Source organism: Lagopus muta, chromosome 16, assembly GCF_023343835.1.
Source record: "Lagopus muta isolate bLagMut1 chromosome 16, bLagMut1 primary, whole genome shotgun sequence".
NCBI classification, from domain to species: Eukaryota; Metazoa; Chordata; class Aves; order Galliformes; family Phasianidae; genus Lagopus; species Lagopus muta.
This window is the reverse complement of record NC_064448.1, coordinates 5981041-6003240: the sequence shown is the minus strand read 5'-3', so window position 1 is coordinate 6003240 and position 22200 is coordinate 5981041. Positions and strand designations below refer to the sequence as shown.

At 50.7% G+C, this 22200-nt stretch overlaps 2 protein-coding genes across 3 annotated transcripts in view; both read right to left on the bottom strand.

The window, feature by feature from the left end:
* Positions 1–22200, bottom strand: part of RPS21 (ribosomal protein S21) — a 74369-nt gene that overhangs the window by 21361 nt on the left and 30808 nt on the right. The window lies entirely within an intron of this gene.
* Positions 3590–21229, bottom strand: RBBP8NL (RBBP8 N-terminal like). 2 transcript variants are annotated; one of them, XM_048963498.1, is made up of 14 exons: positions 21139–21229; positions 15363–15501; positions 14431–14473; positions 14046–14141; positions 13794–13906; positions 13425–13497; positions 12248–12414; positions 11779–11861; positions 10214–10362; positions 8429–9227; positions 7981–8089; positions 6567–6637; positions 6108–6231; positions 3590–5423 (listed from the first exon to the last, which is right to left on the bottom strand). In XM_048963498.1, the coding sequence occupies exons 2-14, from the start codon at positions 15427–15429 to the stop codon at positions 5305–5307; spliced, it is 2013 nt and encodes a 670-aa protein (XP_048819455.1). In that variant the 5' UTR covers positions 15430–15501; positions 21139–21229; the 3' UTR covers positions 3590–5304. The 2 variants fall into 2 exon arrangements, with proteins under 2 accessions (XP_048819455.1, XP_048819454.1); XM_048963497.1 differs by lacking the exons at positions 15363–15501; positions 21139–21229 and adding an exon at positions 14605–14759.

The window sequence follows — 22200 nt, the reverse complement described above, 5'->3', positions numbered from 1 at the left end:
ACTGATGTGTGTGCCCTAAGTAGCAAATTAGGTGCTGAAGCTGTCCTGAAAGATGCAAACAGGTGCTAAGGACTGTGTGATGAGATTACTTTGGCTTGCAGTTACAAATGGTACAGTAGCATTTCTATCATATCTATAACATTTACTAATATCAGCAATAAGATGGGAGAAATAATTTTTTTCTTGTAGGCACTCATTTAAAGACTGTTATAATAAGAGAGCACAGTGTAAAGTCTCCCCTCAAAGTCCTGAAAACATCCCCAGTACCTTGTGATATTCCATATAGGTCAGATTTTGAGCCAAAATTACTTGGCAGAACCATCTCATATCACAGCTGTGAAAAAAATAATTTGGGATAAAGCGGAACTAAAATCCTTCCTGCTGGCAGGCTAATCAAATAAGCCAAGGGATAAATGGGCATGGAAACCTCACTAGGCTTCCTGTAAACAATTCTCTAGAACTCAAGATTCAAATACATTCATTAAAAAAAGGCAATTTTTTTCTTCATCTATCCTTGCAAAAGCAGCTGTAGGACACAAATTGCCCCCATGGAGTCAGCATGGGGTGAAGCAGAGGAGGTGGCCTCCATCGCTTGGTGGGCTGCTGCCTTCAAAGCTGAAATCAGAGGTGTGAGTATTGCAGTGCTGGGAGCTTTCATCTGCATCTGATGGGCTCACAGAGTGTGGCTGCAGTGGGCACAGTGCTGCATTTCATGGATCTGCTGCTAAAAGGGATGGGTGGCCTCACTGCATTGCTCTCACAAGGCAGGGGCTGGGTGCAGGGCAGGGGGATCTCTGTTCTTCGCTGCTCCCCTGCGATGGGGAATTGCTGCAGCTGGGAAAGCTCTGCTTTAGCTGAGCATGCTGCAAACACAGGGATCCTATTTTGGAAAGGGGTTGGGATTGTCTCTGTGTGTCTGTACAGCTCCAAGTTCCAAGCTGGAACACACAGGAATCTTAACTTCTGCCAAGCCCCAGGTGAAAGCAGGTGGTTCTGCATTACTAGCAACATCATTTCTTGGATGTAAAGCACTATTTTGAATTTCCAATACATAACTCAGTTCACTTTGCTCCTGGACTAACAGATGGATCTTACTGGATGCCCTGAGGAATGTGGATACGTGGCTGCTTAGCCAGGAGTCGCTGGAATAAGGCCCTGTTCTGGCCCTTATTCCAATATTATGTGGGCAGCAGAGGTACCAAAGACACTGAGAGGTTTTTTTTCCTACATGCAAGAGCTGCAGGATTTGGCCTGAGCATCTGATATGAGACAGCATTTAAAGTACATCCGTGGGCTGGGTGTTATGTTTTTGCAAAATCATGGCCTGAGCTCAAGCAAAGATAAGCAGGTCAGGAATATATTTAGGCAGGAAGCCAGAGGAGCAGCCTTCCAGTTGGAGCAGCTGCTCGTACGAAGATGAAGCACAAGGAATCTTTGTACATTTTCCATCCTGAGCACAGTGTAGTCCTTCTGCAGTCTCACATTGCTCAGGTGCTCTCCTCTGCCAGCCTGTGCCATGTGGGGAATGAAAGGGAAACAGTGAAAAATGCTGCTTTAGTCCCTAAGCCCAAACACTGGGGCATGGTTTGAAAAACAGCACTAATCTCATAGGCCGTTGCTGAAATACTCTCCTTAACCCATGGTTACAGCAGCACATCCTGCACCCATCAGTGTCAGGCCCTGCAGCAGCCTGGTCAGCACTGTGACAGCCCCCAATGTGGAGCCCAAGCCCAGGGGACATCAGGCAGGACAATTCCCTGCAAGGAGGTTGGGCTGAGGTGGGGGGTCAGACTGCGCTCCCAGCTAGCACTGATAGGATGAGAGGTGATGGCCTTAAGCTGTGCCATGGGAGGGTCAGGTTGGCTGTTAGGAAACAACTTTTTCTCCAAAAGAGTGGTGATTCAGTGGCACAGCTGCCCAGGGGGTGGTGGGGTCGCTGTCCCTGGAGGTGTTCCAGAGCCGTGGAGACATGGCTTTGAGGGATGCGGGTGTGGGGGGGTGGGCTGGGGTTTGTCTTGGGGGATCTTAAAGCTCTTTTCCAACCTCAGTGATGCTGTGGTTCTGTGATTCTCTTCCCCTCTCCTGAGCAGGCTGCAGCCCAAGGTCTTGTGCCATGAACCCCTCATCCTCATGAAATCCTCTCCAACCACCATCACAGCCAGTCAAAGTGATCACCGTCACAATCACCACATCCATTCCAGCTGCCACAATTGAGATTACGCATTCTCCTGAGCTCCTCCAGCCCTATATATTATGCCTCAGAAGTTTTTGCAGGGTACCATTCCCACGTGAATGAGTATGGCCTCAAGTCCTGCCCTTAAGCTTTGTCCCAACACTGCAGCTGTTCTACATCAGCAAGCTGTGGGGTCGTGGCTGCCCACATCATGCCTGCAGAGTGCGCCTGACCTTGGGAAGCACTCACCCAAATGTCCATCCCACTCATATCCCCCAAACGGGACTTAAGCAAGAGTGCAGCAATGCCTGGAATGAGTGTTCCTGCGGTGAGCGGAGGGGTGAAGCTGTGTTCCCAAAGCCAGCACTATAAATGGGCATCACTGAGCAGATCCCATTTAAAGGGATTTCACTGCAGAGAAAGTGGCAGACAGCCTCATGAAAAAGAAACAGCCTTAGGATATCTTCAAAATACCTCCTGCTGTAGAGGGAATGACACTGCTGAAAGCTTTAAGGGAAGGAGGAAAATCTGGTGTGCACTTCTCTATTTTTGGTGCTTTTAGTTCCTGCATCCCAGCACGGCCCTGTTCACTCCCAGCTCTGTTGCTGCCTCCCTGCACAGCAGCAGCTCAGTTACAGTGCAACAGAGGAACCTTTGTGTGGTGGTATTTTTTTTCCCCTGAGGTGGAGATTTATATTCACATCGAGGCTTGCGCAAACATATTTCTTACAGCACTTTACAAACCGGTAGCTGGAAATGTCACTTTGCTGCTGAGTCAGTGGGAGGCTGATGCATTGAGGACAAGGGGCTGCTGTGCATCCCCCAGGTCTGCGGGCTGAGAGCAGCTGGCAGTGCTGGGAGAATGATTCAGCATCTACAAATGCTTAAGGATCAGCAAGCAAAAAGCTTGGAGTGGTCTGCAATCGGAAATGTTTTGCATGACAGGCAGCAAGGCAGCCAGCCATGCTGTTTCTGATGGCTAAATCAGAACAGCAATGCTTACCCTGTTGCTCTTTCAGATTTGCACAATTTCAGGCGCAGCCAATTGCATCCAAGCTGCTTTCCCAATCTTGTTCTCTGGGAAAGGAGCTCATGGGCACAGGCACGCCACCTGCATGCACATCTACATGGATGGCAGCAGATCTACGATTTATTCAAACAAAACCAACATGGACTGCCAGCCGGAAGGACTGAGCTGGTTTTGGGACAGCCTCTCTTCTGCTTTTTTGCTCCAAGGGACATAACTCACGCATTCATCATGGGTGGATTTTGGGTCATTGCACAAGGCAGTGCTGTGCTCAGAGCTTCCTTCCTTATAGCAGAACAAGCTCAAGCCTCAGCCTGCCTGGACATCACTAAACCAATACTTGCATTTATCTGTCAAGAATCACACCAGCAAGAGACTGGCAGCAGAACTACAGGCACTGATGGACTCCAGCAGTTACCCATGGCCCTGCAGAATGGTGGCGGATGTCAGCATGCAGGGGCTGGGTGAGGGCAGCATTACAGGGCTGGATGGATTGTGGTGTGCGAAGCATGATTTCCCTCCAGCAACTTGCTACGTGTGCTTTGATTCAGAAAAAAAACCACACAACATGATTTGTTTGTTTTTATAGTGATGGGATTGTCCTAACTATGAAATATGGGTCACCTCCAAACTCCTGGAACACCTATGCATGGAGGTATGGGGGCACTAGCTTAGAAGGTCTGCTGGAAAAAGGCAAGAGGCAACACAAAAAAAATTAAAATAAAATAAAGGTCCAATAAGAGAAGGTGAATTCTGTGCAGTGCACTGCAAAGAAAAAAAAAATTGGTGAATTTGTTTCTCTTGGCAGCACTTCTGCTTATCGAGGGATCATCAAAGGGAGGGGATGATTTTATAGTTGCATAAAAAACCCTTCCCTCCTTCAGTTGTCCTGGTCTAAGGCTGTCTTCTTGCAGAGGGACCTTTTTCAGGTCCCTTTCTCCTTTCCTTCCCATCCCTTTACCCCAGCAGCCCAGGGGAGGCGTTGCGGGGCGCAGTGCGGAGCGGCTCTGCCCGGCAGGCGGCACTGCGCGCCCGCGGCTGTCTGCTCTCGGCGCCGGGCCCAGGAGCTCTGCTCTCTCCCTGCTTGGCTGCAGTGAGTCTTTTTGCTTTATTATTAATGTTATCATTATTGTCTCTATTAATATATATACGCATACTTATCTTTTTTTTATTATTTATTTTTATTTTACCTGGCTTGCTCTAAGAAGATGGAAACACAATGTGGAGAAGATGCCTGTGCCAGTTGTGCGTCCGGCTGGGGGTTTGGCTTGCCATGCTTCCCCCCCATGTAAATGGGACAAACAAACTCTTAATAAAATAAGAGCAGTGCCAGGCAGAGAAAGTGGCTGTGGGAAGGAACCACACAGGGCACGTGCTGTCTCTGGCACTTCTGCTTCAGCTCTGCTGCACGTGTGCAAGGAACAGCCCTGCCCCAGTGCAGCGCTGCTCACTCCTGCTCTTCAGTCCCATCCCAAGCAGCAGCACTCCATCACTCGATGCTGAAGGCCATGATTCAGAAAAATTGCATGAGAACAGTTTATCCATATGAAAACAAGCTCTCTGCATGAGCTGCTGGGCTGGGGCTGTGCTGTGGGGCACAGCCAGGAGCACACACCTGGCTCTGCTGGGGACACCGGACACCTCAGGCATGCTGTCCTTTCTCATGCTCTTGTCCCTTCCCTCACTGGGAATGTGTCTCACCTGCTTGGCCCATGTGCTTGAAAGGAAATCCATGGGCTTTGCAGCTCAAACAAGATCCACACCTGTATGAAACCCAGGTCAGGATTGAATTGATGCATAGGGACAAAGGGACCTGCAGTGCTCAGGTGGGCACTGGGTTCTGGGCCACAGGGAGTGAGGTTGGGGTCCCTCCTCCCAGCACCAAATCCTGAGGAAGAGTATGGTCCCTCTTCCTGGCACCAAGGTGAAGATCCATGCTTGAGCCTCTCCCAGGAGCACCCAGGGAGGGTTCGAGAGTGCTCTGCTCCTGAAGTAGTTCTTATGGGTCCTTGTGGACAGCAGTTGTTCTCTTGGTGTCGGTGGAATACTGGATCTGAGCTCTTCTCCTTCAGTTGCAGTGTCCATGTGTCTCTGCACCACCCAGTTAACTCTCCTCGGAGGGGTCATGGTGGGAAGCCAAGCAGCTCTCTGCTTTCTCTGTCATCCCCAGCGAGCACTGCTCCACTTTGACTTTCTTTCTTCCTCTCATTGCCTTCTTGGAGCCTGTTAACAGCAAGATGAGCCCAGGAGTTCACTGCAGAGTAATGGATTTGCACATACAAGGCCGATGCGGTCTAATCCCAAAACAGGGACTGCACAGGGGGAAAGCAAAGCTCAGCAAAAGAGAGTGTGACAGGGCCATATGTAAGGCTTGATGGCCACACTGGCTAATCCTCATCTTTATCAGGAACAGCTCTCTGCTCATTCACTTGTAGGAAGTGTGGGCCCAACGCATTCCTTTGTCAGCCAGGGAAAAGCTCTGAGGCCACAGTGGAAAGTCAACAGAGCTGGCAGAATCCTTGATCTGAATGTCAACAGCTTGCTGCTGGGAATTTGGCTGTCCCCAGCCAGCTCCTCCCAAGTGGTGAGCAAACAGGAGGGACATGGAGCTGTTAGGTGCTCAGGGCGCTCTCTGGCCAACAAGCATGGCTTAAGTTGGAAGGAGCCTTAAAGATCATTCAGTTCCATTAACAGCTCTGCTCTGACTGGGGATACTTCTGCCAAAAGCATGGTCCAGTATGGCTTATTGCAGCGAACCATAAGACTCTACTGTGTCACGTTGAGCAAAGGTGTGCACACTGGGGTTTGTTTGCAGAAGAACACCCATGAATAGGAAAGTGCCCAGAGCCCTCGGGTGCTGCATTGAAGGAACCCCTCAGGAAATAGAATGAGAAACTCCTTCCTCACCTTTTGCCCAGGCATCCTGTCCTCTTCTCTTCTTCTGCAGTGCATGAGCTTTGTCTTTGGTGCAAAAATATTTCTCTTCTGACTGGGCTTCTTGCAGGACGTCGTGTTCATAGGGAGAAGCCACCTGCACCAATGAGAAGAACCATAAATCTACAAAATACCTGATTGCCAGTGCACCGACAGCCTGACTGAATTGCCAGGGACCTGTGCAACCATCACCACAGAGTTGTAACAAGGGTTGGTGTTCAGAAACCTATCTACAAAGAGTGACATATCTACCCCTCAGCAACCAGTTGGGTAACAGAGTGGAAATGGGTCTTGGCACCTGATGCAGGAAGAGCTGTCACCTCCTGGAGGGAGTTGGGCAGGGACAACCCGTCCTGCACCTCCTGGTGCTCCCAGAACAGGAATTCCTGGTCCAAAGGCACTGTTTCACCCAAGAAACCAAAGCCAACCAACCTCGCTGTCTGTTGTATCTGCCTCATCAGATTCCTGCTTTGTGGACTCATCATCATCACCATTATCATCATCTAAGGAAACACAAAATCAAGGGTTTTTGGTTGGCACAGGGAGCAACAAGCACATGAATATGATACAGAGCCACAGGACCAGGGTTGGAGAGCCTTCATTATGAGGTGTCTGCATTCATAGAATCACAGAATCATTGAGATTGGAAAAGAACTCTAAGATCCCCAAGCCCAACCCCAGCCAACCCCACTGTACCCACTGTCCACATCCCTCAGTGCAACACCTCCACAGTTCCTGAACACCTCCAGGGATGGTGACCCCACCACCTCCCTGGGCAGCTGTGCCACTGCATCACCAGTCTTTTAAAGAAGAAACCAAAAACTGTTCCTAACATCCAACTTGGACTTCCCTTGGTGCAACTTACAGCCATTACCTCTCTTAAAATAAAGTTGCACCCTGTCATGGCTGGCAGCTTTGGCAGCAGGAGATGTGGTGTAGCCTCTTCCCTGCTCAGCAAAAGAGGTTTTGCCACACACAGCCCCAAGGCCACACAACTCCTGGCATGTATCTGCACACACCTAGCTCCTGCATGGGGCCAGAGCCCAGCATTGCCCCATCTGTGCACCCCTTGTACCAGCAGGGTTGGAGCTGTGTCCTCATCCCTGCCCAGCACTTTTAGCATCCCTAGAACCCAACCCCATCCTCATGCTGTCCTTCCAGGGGTTAAAGGTCTGCTAGAAAGCACAGGAAGTATTTGTGCACTTCTTCCTGGGCTTTGTGTCAGCCTTCAGGTGAGAACTGAAGAAAGTTCTGCATTTTCCCACACCCAGAATGCAATCAGCTGAAATTCTTCTGCTATGATGATATCTCCTTAACATGTAAATCACACAGGGCTTCCCTCCCCCCCCCCCCCCCTCTTTTTTTTCCCCCACTGTGCAAAATCCCGCTCCCAGTGTTCCCAAACCACTCCGACACGCCCAGACCAACTAATCCAGGTGAACTCAACATTCTGGCCAAGCCAGTAGGGCTGGTAAGGATCAGCTCCACACGGACGTGTTGCCCACTGTGCTCCCCATGGCTTCTGCTTCCCCCCACCAGCAAACCCATCCCTGCCCCATAGCCATCAGCAAGAGGGAGCACCTCAGCCAGAGGGCACAGCTCAGTTGAGGGATGGAAAAAGGCTTTGTAGGGGTTGGGGTGGGGAAAAAGGAAGAATGCAGGTAACAGCATCCCTCCCCCTGTGCACAAGAGCAATTTGGGAGGATGGGGAGCACCTGTTGTGGTCAGCAGGCACTGCAGGTGTTTGCAAAAGTTGTTTCCCATTGCAGGTTGCCTTCACACACACACCAAAATGCACCTTTGGCATTTGCCTTCTCAGATGTCAGGCTCGCCCGAGGCTCTTTACCTGGTTCTTCCTTCTGTGCACTGGCTACCAGTCTCACCCTGGGCTCTGGAGGAGTCTCTGTGTTGCTTGGTGGTGACTTGTTTATAGGATGCATCCGGGAGAGAGCGAGCTGTAAGGGGCAGTGAGTGCAGAAATCCCATAAGTACCATAAATAGAACCACTGCCTTCAAATGTGGGAGAAAAGGGCCATCCCCAGTCCCATCTCATTGACTGCGACAAGCACTGTGATGAGCATCATCTCTACCCAAACCAGTGGGAATGATGCACACCTTTCCTCTGAGCTGAGTGGAAAACACCATTGCCAAACACCTGTTGGTGACAAAACCACCTGTTTCCAGGGCATTTCAGCATGGGACATTAATTGTGATTGTAATGACACTGGCACTGAGCACCAGAATTCCAACAGGAGGGAAGGGGTTGGTGTGATGCCAACCTGAGTTGTACTCACCATAGCTGCCTCCTCTTCCTCTTCCTCCTCCTCTTCCTTAATGGCACCAGGCTGCTCTGTGACCTGTCTCTGGGCAGCATCATGCCAGCAGCTGTGAGGCTGTGAGCTGTCCCGCTCCATCCCATGTCTTCTGCAGGAGCCATGCATGGGGCTGTCCCCTGGGCTCAGACATGGACTGGTGGCCTCCTGGTGCTTGATCCGTCCCATTCCCCTCCCACTCCCGGTGTCTGACAGGTCCAGTGGGACATCCATACCATAGTCTTTCAATGCTTCCACCTTTCCTCGGTGCTCAGAGCCATCCCGGCTCAACCAGAGCACTCTCTCCACCTTCCCATCTGCAGCATCCTCCATCCTCTCCTCCTTGCATCCCACTGCGATGCTAAGGCATGGGGACAGTGGCCGCTCCTTGGGCACAGCTTTGGGCTCCCCATCCACCCTGACCCGAAGGCTTTGCTGCTGCTCCAGATGTTGCAGCCGCTCACGGTGCTTGAGGAGGTGCAGCTTCCCCTCCAGGTGCTGGTCCCTCACATACACCACAGCTGCAGGGAGCTTCAGCAGGGCAGCTCTGTCATCCCAGTCATCACGTGGCCTTGTCCTGCCACCACCATCTGTGGCCCTGAGCAAACGGCTGTGGAAGCTGCTGTCCCCATCAGATGGAACACAACCACTTGCCAGCCCCAGCTGGTGCAGGGCGAGGTGCTTGTTGAGGAGGCAGAGCTGCTCTTTGCGGGCAGTCAGCTTTAGGCTTTCATAGGATGGAGCAGTCTTGGGGGAGATTGGCTTGGTTGTTGTTAAGTAACTAAAAGATATGGGAAAGAAATCACATTTTGGGGGGAACCTTCATGATTTTCCAGCTCCTGCAGGTGGTGGTGGGGATGTGGTGACCACTTACTGCTGCTGAGAATCATAGAATCACAGAATCCTTAAGGTTGGAAAAGGCTCTAAGATTCCCAAGTCCAACCCCAATCTACTCCACCATGCCCTCTGACCACATCCATCAGTGCCACATCTCCATTGTTCCTGAACATTTCCTGGGCAGCCTGTGCCTCACCAATTTTTTTTTAGAAGAAATTTCTTCTAATATTCAACCTGGACTACTCCTGGAGCAAATTACAGCCAGTACCTCTTGTCCTGGAAGCCACCGGCCAAGCCAGACCGTGCATCCAGAGGCCTCCTGCCTCCCAGCATGGCTGTCCCCAGATTCTCCCAGTGGCTTGAAGGATCTGATGACAGAGGAGCGATCCCCAGCCCCACTCCGGAGCAGATCTCTCAGCAGTGCCAAGGAGGCAGCGCTGTGCGTGAACCTGCCCATGCAAACCGAGTCCCTGATGTTGCTCTTCACTTGGCAAGTGCCCTGTGTGTGAGCAGCTCTCGGGAATGCACGGCGGATCCCTCCCACTGTGGGCAGCTGGCAGTCTGCAGCCAAACAGCTTCTTGTGCTTCCAAAATCAATGGGGAGGAGAAGCCCTGGGAATCGCTGAGCTCTGCATAAAAGCCCATTAGAATAGATAAGGAGCAGCACGGACTGCTGCCTCCTGCTCAGCCAGGTCCTTACTCTGCAGGCTGGGGACAGACGCCTGGGTCTATCTGAAGGTGAAGTAACACGAGACTGGACTGGTTGAGTTGGATTCCAGTCATTTTTCTCAACTGGGAGACCCTCCCCTGTTCCCTGAGGCTGTGGGCATTGTGAGAAGTGTGGACAAGAAGGTGGACAAATAGGGATCACAATTTAGGTGCTGCCTAATGGGGTCCTGCTCCTGCAAGGGGCACAAGCAGAGGACTCACGGCTCCAGGCTGGGGCTGCGTTCCTGCTCTGGTGGCAGTGGGGTCTTCCTGGCCGGTGGAGACACTGCAGCCCTCGAGGGACTTTTCTCCAGGCTGTGCCTCACCAGGGCGATGGTGCCGTGCAGCTGGTTGGCAATTCTCTGAGATGCCTGCAAGGAAAAGTGGGGTCAGGCAGTCGGATGTGTTCTGGGGCTCTGAGAGCACCATGTGGCTCTGGGAGCTGTGCTGGGTGCAGACCCAACTCCTCGCCAGTGGTAACAGAAACTGCTCCTGCTGTTCCGTACCAATGACACCCCATCAGCTTTTACAACAGCTCCCACCTCAGAGGTGGCAAGAAGTGATTTGATATAATTCCAGTCAGTGGCTGAATCTTAATTGTTTTGGCTTTCCCAGGAAAGCTTCCCTTTGTGTTTTCCTCGATATTCTTTAATTTCTGGCTGCACTGATCTGTGGCCAAAGAGACCACATCCCTTGTCTCAAGTCAGCAGCTTAACCAAGATAAGACCCTGCAAATTCCCCAACCATTGCTCAGGGCTCTGGGATTCATTCCATGCTGCTGGTATTTCTTTGAGGGTGCATTTCCAGCAGAGACCCAGCAGTGAAGCCAGGACATCACAATCCCATCTGCTGCGGAAGGCTCACCACGTGTTCTGACTCGACTTCTCCCTGCTTAACAGAGATGTCACCAGTCCTTCCTGTGATCCCCACATTAATTATCCTTGCAGCCTGCCGGCAGCCTCACCAGAACCTCACTTCACCCACTCCTTCAGGTTTTCTGCGCAGTTCAGCTAAGCAAAGGCTGTGCTAAAACAGAAGCGGCTGTGTGGGTGTGTGTGTGGGCTTGGGTTCCCATGGTGAGAGCAGGGCTCCAGGTCCTGCAGCCTCATTTCCCAGTGCCCAAAATCATCATATCACTCAGCATCCCTCAGCTGATACATGCTCTGTGCTTCAAAGGCATGGCTGGCTTGTATCTACACACAAAATGGTAACCAGTGAATGCCAGTTCCTCTGCAAACACCACTGTTCATTATGCTGCAGATGGAGAGATATCAGTGATGCTCTTGGGCAGGTCTGCTGTGCTGCATTTGTATTCTGTATATCCAAAATCTCCACCATTCACATGCTCTCCAGGCTTTGCCATCGTTCACAGTGCTGCAGCCTCTTGTTCCTGATTATCACTTAGAATAAGCTGGACCAATACATGAGTTGAGATGATCTCCTCATGAGAAAGATTTTCTCAGCAAGAGAGGAGCCAGTGTGTTGGGGAGGGGACTCAGGGGTGCTAGATGTGTTGTCATGAAGGGCAAACTGAAGATGTACTCTCCTATAACAAGGAACAGAAGCCTATGATAAAATCTAAAGGATTTGCTAGCAGATAGTGGCAATTCCTGCAAAGCATGCACCTATCGTTGGGTTTTCCTCCTTATCCCTGGCAACAGCATTCTGCCCAATTCTAGGTAGTTATTTTACCCTCTTAAGTATTTCCTACTCATTCTCCATCCGTTTCAACCCCTTCTCACCCAATGCAAACAGGGAGCGGCCCTGGGCTCCCTCTGTCTACTCACCATTTCTGCCAGGCTGGCTTCTTGGAGGATAGTGCTTGGGGAAATCCTGCTGCAAGGAGAGCTTCTCTGTCCTGTGGTCTTCTCTGCAAACAAAAGACAAAACCAGCCTCTGGAACAGTCCCACTGAACTGAAAATTCCTTCTGGTTTTAGCAAGTATGTGAATGAATGGACTCTCCATTGCATGCATAACTGGCACCAAGGCAAACATATGGTCTCTGCACCATATGAGTGGTGGCTGCATGCCTGCACAGAACCTGTCTTAGAGCAAGAGCACCCAAACACCCCCAGCTACTGTTTGCACAAAGCAGAGCAGCATAATTGTCCCTATTCCGTGTGAGCATCCATCTGAGCTGCCAGCAGCTTGCACTATTCTCTCCAGGCCCATTCCTTGAGTAGTTCTGCCCCATGGCTCAGCCACTCTGTCTCATCTCCAGGACCCCAGGTGGGTGGTTGGACCACAGCACCCACCTTCCCCCAGCTCGAGGCCCGGCACACTGTGCTGGGAGTCCTCTGCTGCTCCAAGAGCCACTCTGTCGGCGCTGGTGTTCCTGCTAGTGGGGGACAGTAATGGCAGCGGGGAGCTGGGTGTGGAGCTGTGCTCCCTGGAGATGGCTCCTTGGTACTTGATCCTGTCCCTGCAGAGAGCAAAAAAGACACAGAGGGATGAGAAGGGATGGGAGAAGGGAATCATCAGTTTGAGAGCCACTGTAGCAGCAGCTTTGAGTTACAGAACTTGATGTGTAAATATACATATTTATATATCATGTGGATAGACCGGATCTTCAGCATCACCTCCTTCCCTTTCAGGTTATCACTGGCTTGGCTGCAGTCCGCAGCATGAGACAGAGCCAGCATGACAGCTCAAGGTCTGATTTCCCCACCTGCCCATGGGTAATGATATGGGGAGACACGAAGTTGGGTAAGACAAAACCCCATTGCAGTAGTTGCAAAAGCTCTGTGATCTGTACATCCCTGTCTGGTGTAGGGCTGGATTCAGAGCTCCCAGTGTCACCATTCTGAGATAGTGTGTCCCTTGGAGGGAGCTGCTTTGAGTCTGAGCCCCACACTTTGGTCACCAATCAAGTCCTGACCAGACCTTGATGCCAAGACATGGGTGTTTGGTTGGAACCTTCCAATGCAGCAGCCCAGGGAAGAGCAGAGCTCGGTGCTTAGCAAACCCAACAGGATCAGCAGCTCCCAAACTGCTCAGATCTTGAAGAGCATCAGAGGATAGAAGTGAGTTTCTCTTTAAGCAGGCAGTGCTTCTGAGCTCCAAAGAAAACACATTTCTAAACTAATCCCTCGGTGCTAATTCCTCTGGACTTTAAGCCCTTGAGGAATGAGCTGATTTGTATGTATCAGCCTGCCTGGCAGGTTCCTTGGCTTTCAGCATTAACCTGCTGGAGCAGGTCTTTCCCTTGTTATCACTGGATCCCCATGTTCCCAAAGACTGAGCTATTGGGTGCATGAGAAGAGGGGAATGAGCAAAGCTCAATGAGGACTTGGACCTTTAAAAGTATTTTGCTGTCTTAATGCCTACAGGAGACTATCCCTGTGGACACAAAGGTCCAGACGTAGCCCTGCTCAGTGGTAGGAAAGCCACACCAGCACCCTGTGCCATGGATGACATTCAGAGAGCACTTACTCTGGACTCTGGAGCCTCTTCAGTTCTTCCTTGAGAGTTTTGTTCTCCTCCTTCAGGCGGCTCATCTCATTGGCTACAAAGAGACACCAGGAGAGCCACAGCCTTTGGGTGCTGAATGGAGCAGGATGGTGCTTGACCTCTTATCTCTCCTTTTTCTGGAGATACAGAGGGCTGAAACCCCAGCTCCAGTGCTTCATGTGTAGCTGTCAGACGTGATTCCTCAGCACCTCCATACTTCCATCACTCCCTCCCTCCCTCCTCCCCATCACCAAACTCCTCCTGCTTGTTCAGCCACTGAGTGGCTCTCTGCAGGTATCAGAACAGCCCCAGTAAGCCAAATCTGAGCTTACAGCAGACCTTGGTACCTACTGAGAATGAAGATGTGCTGGAGGCTCTGGAAATGGGAATTTTCATATTCATTCTGCTTCTTTTTTGCCAGCTCCTGGGTGACCATGCATCTGTCACAGAGACCTGCTCGCAGCCTGGATGAAAACCCATGGTTGGGAGCTTGTTACCATGCATCCATATGGGGAAATGGGACCGTGCCTGTGCAGTATAGTGCACTCCTCACCATTACCAGGAGATGTGAGTGACACCAAATAGCTGACCATGAAACCCTACCTGTTCTCCAGCACTTTTACATTTTCTTTGAGGACCTTCTGTTGTTCCCTTAGTTGGTGGTTTTTAGCAAACAACTCTTCGATTCTCTGGGCATCGCTAATGTAAGAAAAGAGTCAGGAAAAGAGAGTTACTGGGCTTCTCCCAATACCTATGGCTTCATTCTCAGTGCCTAGACTGTGGGAAGGGTTTCTGCTCTGAGCCCACTGTACTGCTTGCACTGCTGGTGCTTAAATTTGGCACTGCCAAATAGGTGAAGGATGCTCTCTAAAACAGGGAAACACCTGCTTAGGGCTGTAGGCACCTCTGTGATGCACAGAAGTGCCTGGAAGTCTTTAAACCCATCCCCTCCACCTGCTGGGACATCGACACCGCAGGCACTGCTCACCGGCACTTCTCTGTCGTCAGCTCCGTTAGCTTTGTTTGCAGACCTGGAACAAGGAACAGAAATGGAGAGATGGAGAGATGGGTGCTAATTGCAAATCCCACAGGACCTCAGAAACAAAAGGCAGCCACCTGACTTCTGCCTGAAAGGAACTTCTACGCTTTGCAAACCACATACCTGAGAAAGACCAGCACGCATCCTGCACCAAACGACACCGCAGTTTGACATAACTGGCAAAGCTGTACAGCATGGGAGCAGGTTTTGCATTTCCACTGTTTAATGGATTTGCATTTCCCCTCCTCCCCCAAAAGTCTGTTACAGTTTTGTTTCTGGTTCTTTTAGCTACAGCAGACGTTTCCCAGGTGGGCAGTATTTTATAGCTCTGGGGGCTGCAAAGCGTCTCGGAGAATATTTACAGCTCAACAAGAACACTTTCATTGATGGATCTGCAGATGTTACGTTTTGTCAAATCCATTTTATGCAAAATAGATGTAAACATGTGGTTTAGATTGCTCAACAGTTTCCTCTAACTCTCCCGTGGCCCGAAATCACAAAGACTAAAATGAATTCATAAGCCAGAATCTTCCAAAAGCGCTGTTGCTTTGTTCATAATGCTGACACTGGGAATTGTTTTAATAGGAAAGCAATTGGATTTGGCATTTGCTTCCTTAACTGAACGGTTCTTACTTTAATGATGTATGACTGGGAAATTCCCAAGAGGAATAAACTATCTAAGGTTTTCCACAACATGGCACTGAATTCTTGTTGCTTCTTCCTTGTAGACCACTGTGTCTTTCCCATTCCCTCTTTCCCTCAGTATCCAAGCTGTATCCCAATAAGATGGAGGAAACACACCATCAGAGGGTTATTTGAAACCAAACAAAAAAGGAATGGACTTTGGCCAGCTGTTAAGAAGACTTCTCACGTCTCCTTACCTTGAACTTCTTTTTCATGGATTTCCTTGAGCTTGTTCAAGAATTCTGCAAAGCTCTCTGTGGTCATGTTCAGGGCTGTGCCGTGCTCCTGGGTCACACGCAAGGATGTCCTTTTGTTTCAGATTACTCAGATTTTAGCCTAGAACAGAAAAAAAATGTCCAATAAAAAATCTATCTTGTGGATATTTGGTTGGACTACATGATCTTCGTGGTCTTTTCCAACTTGAATGGTTCTACAATTTTATGATACGGTGTTTTGCTAAGCCTTAGAAAGAGGACAAAGAAATACCTTCCCAAAAATGTAGGAAGTAAAATAATTTGCTCACCCACACATGCAACAAGAGTGCTGTGTTCACTGGGGTTTTCACAACAGTGCACCCTGAATCAGTCCAGAGCTGGGAGCACAGACAGAACAGTGATGGCTTGAATAGTGGGAACACCACAACAGATAAAATCAGGCTTTTCCTCCACTTTTGGGGACTGTGGGGCTCTATGTGGGGAGCAGGACTCGTGTCCCATGCTGCTGGGAGAAAAGTCTTTGTAGCTGTAGGGCTGGAGCCTGATAGCTCTATAAATGCTTGCCTGATACGCACCGCTCGACTGCCCAGCTGCCATTGCCCTGGCTGCCCTGCTGCCTCCTCGCACCTGGGGAGACACCAAAACCAGAACCATTAGTCCTGTTTCTGTTTTCCAGACGCTTGGAGAGGAGAAGGCTGAGTGAGATCCGTGGCCCCACAGAACCATGGGGAGGGCTCAGGTCTCTGCCCCCCCTGCCTCTGCCTTGGTTTCCCCATTGATGCTGTGGGGTTAGGGTCAGCGTTAGTAAGCCGTGGTACCCCCAGTTCAGTAAGCTGTGAATGACAAGATTGTAGGGGTTGGAAGGGATCTCTGGAGATCATTCAGTCCAACCCCAAAGGCACCAGGTAGCCATCAATCTGAAAATCAAGTGGCAGATTGTAAAATCTGCCCTAACCCCAATGAACACGAGCTCTGATGTTGCCAGCAGGGATGCTGACATTGATCTAAACTTTCTCCTTCCAAAATGGGGATACTTAGCCAAAACCTTGGGCAGTATCAGGATATGACAGTGGTCCCCCAGATAGCTGTGATCCCTCCTGGGCCAGGCAGTGCTGTTGAGCAGCACGTATACAGATGTCACTTGGGGCATTGCAGAGGGTCCCCCACTTGCTTTGGGTGTCTGATTTGTGTGCCCTGGGCCAGCAAACCCCCCCACAACAGGGAGAACCCAGAAACCCCACGGCAGCATGGGAAGAGTTCTGCAGCTGCTGCACGCTCCCCATCCCTGCCGGCACCTGTGTGCCTTTATCTGCATGCAGAGCAGAGGTGTGCCTGATCGCCTGCATATGCAAGATGTGGGCATGAAGAGCTGGAAGGAGAAACTTTCCCCTAAAGGGTCTGATTTTAAAAAGAAATTAGGCACGCGCCAGTGAGCACAAGCAGCAGGCTGGGCTTGTGTGCTCTCACCACGCTCAGCTCAGCGTGACAGAGACTAAAATACAGATCAGAAACTCAGCTGCAAAACCACGCTCTTAGAACATGAACATCTGAGCAGCTCCCCTTGCCTTTTGAGCATAAAAATGTAAGAAAAAACACTGCTGCCCCTTCTGTGGGCAGAAAGCAGCCTGTGCCAGCAGTGGGTGATGTCTCCCGAGCACACACAGCTTGTTGCAGCTCGCACAGCCAACAGGCTGCTCGGGATCAGCCACCGTGAAATGGGATTGGGAGCTGATCTCTTCTGCTCAACCTCAAAAACCACCGCTTAACAATGAGCCAGGTGAAATAATACCCAGCTCATCTCCGACAAAAACCCGATGAAATGATGTTAACAAGGACACCATCTGTGCAGCTGGCAGCCTCTTGGAGTTGCTGAGTCCTGAATTTGGGGTGAGGGGGAGATGGGGAGGTTCACCGCTGCCTGGTAGGGTGCCGGTGGGAAGACTTTGAAGTGCTGAGGGGTGGGATGGCTTTGCACCTGGAAGCTGAGCATGTGCCATGGTGTGGGCTCCATTCTGGCCTTCCAGCACTGGATCGGCTCATACTCACACTGCCCTGTCTCACTGTCATCATCCCCATCTATGGCACTCAGGGCTGAGGCTGGGATGTGCCAGGTAGGAGATATCTGGGTTGGGATGTGGGGGGAGCCAGCTCCAAGCCCCAAAAACAGTGCAGGCTGCAGGCAGCAGGCAGCTGCTGTGAGTCAGTGCTGTGGGCAGAGCCTGGTGGGTCAGGATCCGGGCTGTAATTTTGGCTGGGGTGTAGGGAGCAGCCTTGCTCCCCTCACACAGTTCCAGCAGGGCTGGGACTCTGTCTTGGTCTTTTTCTCAGTGCTCCTGAGTCAGCAGTGGATATGCCTGCCTGGGGATTTGATTTTGAGGCTTTGGATGAAAAAAGCTATGGAGATTTTTGCTGCTTTTTTTGAGATGCTAGCATCCATCCCTGTCTGCAAAAGGGGCCTGCAAATGGGACTGCCATTGCAGCAAACCTGGAGGAGAGTTTTGGTCTCTGGTCTGTGTGCAACCACAGTTACTATGAGACACCGTATGAGCATTCTTCCCCTCTCCTCTGTACCCAGGATTTGGCCTCTTGCCATGCAGATCAGCCCCACGGACCCCTCAAGTTTTTGAGGAGTTCAATTTTCCTCCTTCTTACACTACATGGACCAGCTCAGGTGGGAATCCACATCCACTCACTCCTCCGACCCACTTGGGAGCATTTATTGAGAAAGATTTATCACTGAAGATTAGACCACAGAATCCCTGTGACAGGGTTTTCACTTGCAGCCTTGAGCCCTTCTCAGAACTGTCACCATAATTTACACAACATGATGCTGGATGCTGCAGGGCCAGCAGCAGCTCCTTGGTGCACTGCTGGCATGGGACCACTCGTATCTCAGAGCCATGGGTGCCCTCTGTTTGCAGAGCCCAGTGTTGGGGCCAGCCCCCATATCTGGCTGCTTTGGAAAGAGAGCCAAGGCTGATGCTTGCTCTCCATACCCATGGCTGGGGGGATGATTTCTCATCCCCTGCTATGGGGTTTGGGAAGTGATGGGCTTGAGCAGCACTGCCTGTTTCAGAAGAATGAAGCAGCTCTTTGGCTAAACGAGCTTAAGTCATTCAAAAATAAATAAATTCAAGACTCTGAAGTTCTGACAATATCAGATCAGCTCAGCTTAATGGATTTACAATGAGGTATTTCCTCATCAGCAGTACTGGAGAGGTTCAGCTTCAGCCTGGGTTTATGCAATACACTTTTTGCTGTGAGACTGCTGGGCAGAACTGCCTTCATTAGCCAGGCTATTTTTTCTTGGCCACCCTCTATGTTCCAGTCTAATTTTACAAATAAATTAATTTATTTAATAATACAAAAACTGCCTCATCAGTCATGGAAAATCTGTAGGGCCCTTGGCCCATTGGGGGATGCGTCTTCTTTCTCTAACACCTGTGGCAATCACCAAAGTGCTGGGGATTTTCCCCCATTATATTATTATTTCCCCAAATCCCCCACCTGGACACACACTCAGGCCCTGCAGCTGTGCCATGGTGTTGCCTGGAGCATGGTGGGATTTGGGCAGAGGCATGGGCAGCTCGGGAAGCCTGAGCAAGGATTCAAAAGATGGTTTAAAGGAGTCCCTTATCTGCCTGTGCATCTCGGGATAACCACTGCTTCTATAAACATCGCTTAATTAACACCTCAAAATGCTCTGGGAAACGGGTAATAAAGCATTATTGCGTTTTTCAGGTGTTTTAATTGAGAAGTGGTGAGGCTCAGGGAATAGCTCAAGGCTCTGTCGGGAGCAGAGGTGCACCCATAGCACCCGAAAGTCCAATGCTTTCATAGCCTCTCCCTGCCCAAAGCCCCCATTTGTGCACAGCAGGTGGGAGCAGCCCTGGGAAGGGCTGGGGATAGATGAATGGATGTTGTGCATGGCACCCGGAGCACCTCGGGCATGAAAATCCATCCTAACCACACTCACATAAACTGGCACCTCTGCACCTGTGTGCACGAACATTCCGAGTCAGTTCAATGTGAAAGAAAAGGGTAAATTTCCTTCTGCTGGACATGATGTGGGTAATGAAGTTCTTAACTGAATCCACTTTTCTTCTCAATGCTGTTTATAAAAGGAAAACACCTGCAAACAGGTGCTGGTGGAGATGAGGGGCTTCTGCCCTCAGGAGCTTGTGGGGCCTCATGTTCTGGGTCTGGCTCTGGGAACCCTGAGAATAGGCATGCCCCAATAGGTTGCCCAAGGAGCCCCTGCTGATGGGGTTCCCCAAGGCAGATGCCCTACGAGGATGCTCTGGGACCCCCTGCAGCTGGAGATGCCCAAAAGGAGATTCTCAAGTGGGAATGTCTCAGAAACTCCTACTGGTGGGGATGTTCTGATGGGGAATTGGCTGCCTGACCTGGGACAAAGAGGGCTGCAAGAGGCCGTTTGTAGGGGTCTGCTCTACATGAACCACACTCACAGCCTTGGAATAATTTGTGCTTTGGATTTCCCTTCGTATACCACGTGGTCATTCCAAGGCAATGATGGCACAAATCTCTGACTCGCAGCACAGCTCTGGTATTATGGCCAGGTCCCTACTCACCACTCAGCCCCACACAATGCCGACTAGAAGCAGGACAGCCTCAGCCAGGCATTTTTATGGGTTGAGGCATCTCTGCTTTTCCCAAATACTTGGTGACACATTGCTGATGGGGACACTTTGCCCAGGCTGAGTTTTGAAGCAATACCATGAACTGGTGTCCCTCACCAAAGCACTCAGAAGGATGTGTGCTTTCAGTGCCTTAAGAAAGCATTCCCCATCAGGGCATTACCCCCAGGGCATTCCCCATCACGGGACCAATGCAGCAGAAGGAATGAGCAGCAGGCAATGGATACAGCACCTTGCTCCCCCTCCACCCTCCGATATCCCTATCCCTTCCCTCAATCTGGATGTAAGGTAGGAGAGAGAAGAGAGGGCACAAAAGCATGGGGGCAGCTCTGTATTCCCAGCAATAGAAATACCATTGATTTAGGGTAAGAAAATTGGGATAGGAAGCGAATCTGATTTTGGGAGCTATTGACTTCTGAACGCATGAGATGCTGTACAGAACTGGGGGTGAAGCTGCAAGAGCCAGGTGCTGACACGGGGGCAGCAGTGTCTCCTGCCTGGGATGGGCACTGCTGATTGCCTCGTGCTCCCACAGCACATCCTAGTGCGACTGAGGACAGGGCTCTGCCTCAGCCCTGGGTATTTGCTCACTCACTGCTTTGATGCTCCCTGCCTTCAGTCCCTGTTCTTTAGATGTAAACGTGACCGGACTCCCGACATACACACCCCAACGCCCACAGCCTTCTCTGATCCTTGTGCAGCTATCGCACTCAGCCTGAACGACAGCTGAATGCCATTTCTTTGCATTTCCAATCCCAGTGACGCCTCATTGCCTTTCCTGTTCGGATGGACAACGCCAGAGCAGGGTTTTGTTACAGGTCCCCAGCAGTCCGGCTCCCTGCTCCCCAAAGAAGCAGAGGTGTTTTGCAACATGCCTGAGGCTCCCCGGCTGCTGGAAAAGCCCCAGTAGCCTCCATGAGCTCAGAAAGGTGACAGCAGAGCAAGCAAACCTGAGACACTGCCCATGGGCTGCCGGTATTGAGTGACAGCACTGCCCAAAGCACTGATGTGCGGTTTTGGGGCCATTTCCCAGCTCCCTCCCAGCTCCCTGTGCCTGGTGCTAAGGGACAGATAAAAATCAGCATGGGTACAATACTCACATGGGGGTCTGTGTTTCTCCTTGGGCTCCTCAGGCTCAGTTAAGCTGTGATCTGAGCGCAGTCATCTGGGACACAGGAGACAGAAGTGAGCAGTGTGGGTGAACTTGCACAGACAATAAGCCATAATTTTTTCTTTGCAGTCTGACCTGCTCTACTGGTTTGCATTTCTTTGCCCCAGCAGCAGAAAGGAGGCACAGCTCAGCTGAAGCTGCTGAACAGGTTCTGCTGTAATAGAAAAAAGTGGCAGGACCGGTATGGTTTGAACCCAAGATAGAGATTTGATTGTTTTCCCATAATTACAGCTCAACCTGTGCTGTTGGTTGAAGTCAATCACATTAACAAACAGACCCATTTAAATAATTCAGCCACCATTAAGGTGGGAATTTTTTCTTTTTACATAACGTGTGGCTCCTTCAGAGGGGAAGAGCAAAAAACAAAACAAACAAAAAGAAAAAAAAAGAGAAAAAAAGAAAAAAATTGAAGTGACATCAGCATCCTGTTAAATTCTGATGCATTTCTTAGGTTCATTCAAGGGGATGCTGCCTCTACAGAGGTTCACTTCTTGGTGGTGCAGCTCAGACAAGGGGCTGCGTTTGGGCTTGGGATGGTGCTCAATGCACAGCACAGGGCATGCAAGTGGGCCATGCAGCAAACCCAAAACACTTGGCAAAGGAGAGGCAATGTTCTCCAAATGACACATATGGGAGCTTGCAGGTGGGAGGTGGAAGAAATGCTGCTGTCATGGGTGGGTTCCTGGGGCACTGTGCAGTGGGGGATGCTCTGGGGAGCAAAGTTTGGGTGGGGACTGTGGGGCTGACCCCAGCTGGCATCCCTTGCTCAGCATGGCTCATCTCCCTGCTCTGGCTGCTGACACAGCGGCTTCCACCCAGCCGTGGGCCGGTGCAGCCCCAGGCAATGGAGACATGTCCCTGAGCCTTTGAAGTACATCATCCTCTGGAAAAATGCTGGCTGCCGTGTGCTTCCCACCACAGCTGGGCAGGAGCAGCCTTCTCCCTCTCTGCTGAAGCCACAAATGTGCAGAACACAAGAGATGCATTTGCA

Bases quoted from the DNA above. Each gene is read 5' to 3' on its own strand.
- RBBP8NL (XM_048963497.1), bottom strand. From the start codon at position 14,677: ATGCTGTACAGCTTTGCCAGTTATGTCAAACTGCGGTGTCGTTTGGTG. The intron at 10,363-11,778 runs GTGAGTAGACAG...TTTTCCTTGCAG, and splicing joins AAGCCAGCCTGGCAGAAATG to GCATCTCAGAGAATTGCCAA. The intron at 8,090-8,428 runs GTGAGTACAACT...TGCCCCTTACAG, and splicing joins AGGAAGAGGAGGCAGCTATG to CTCGCTCTCTCCCGGATGCA.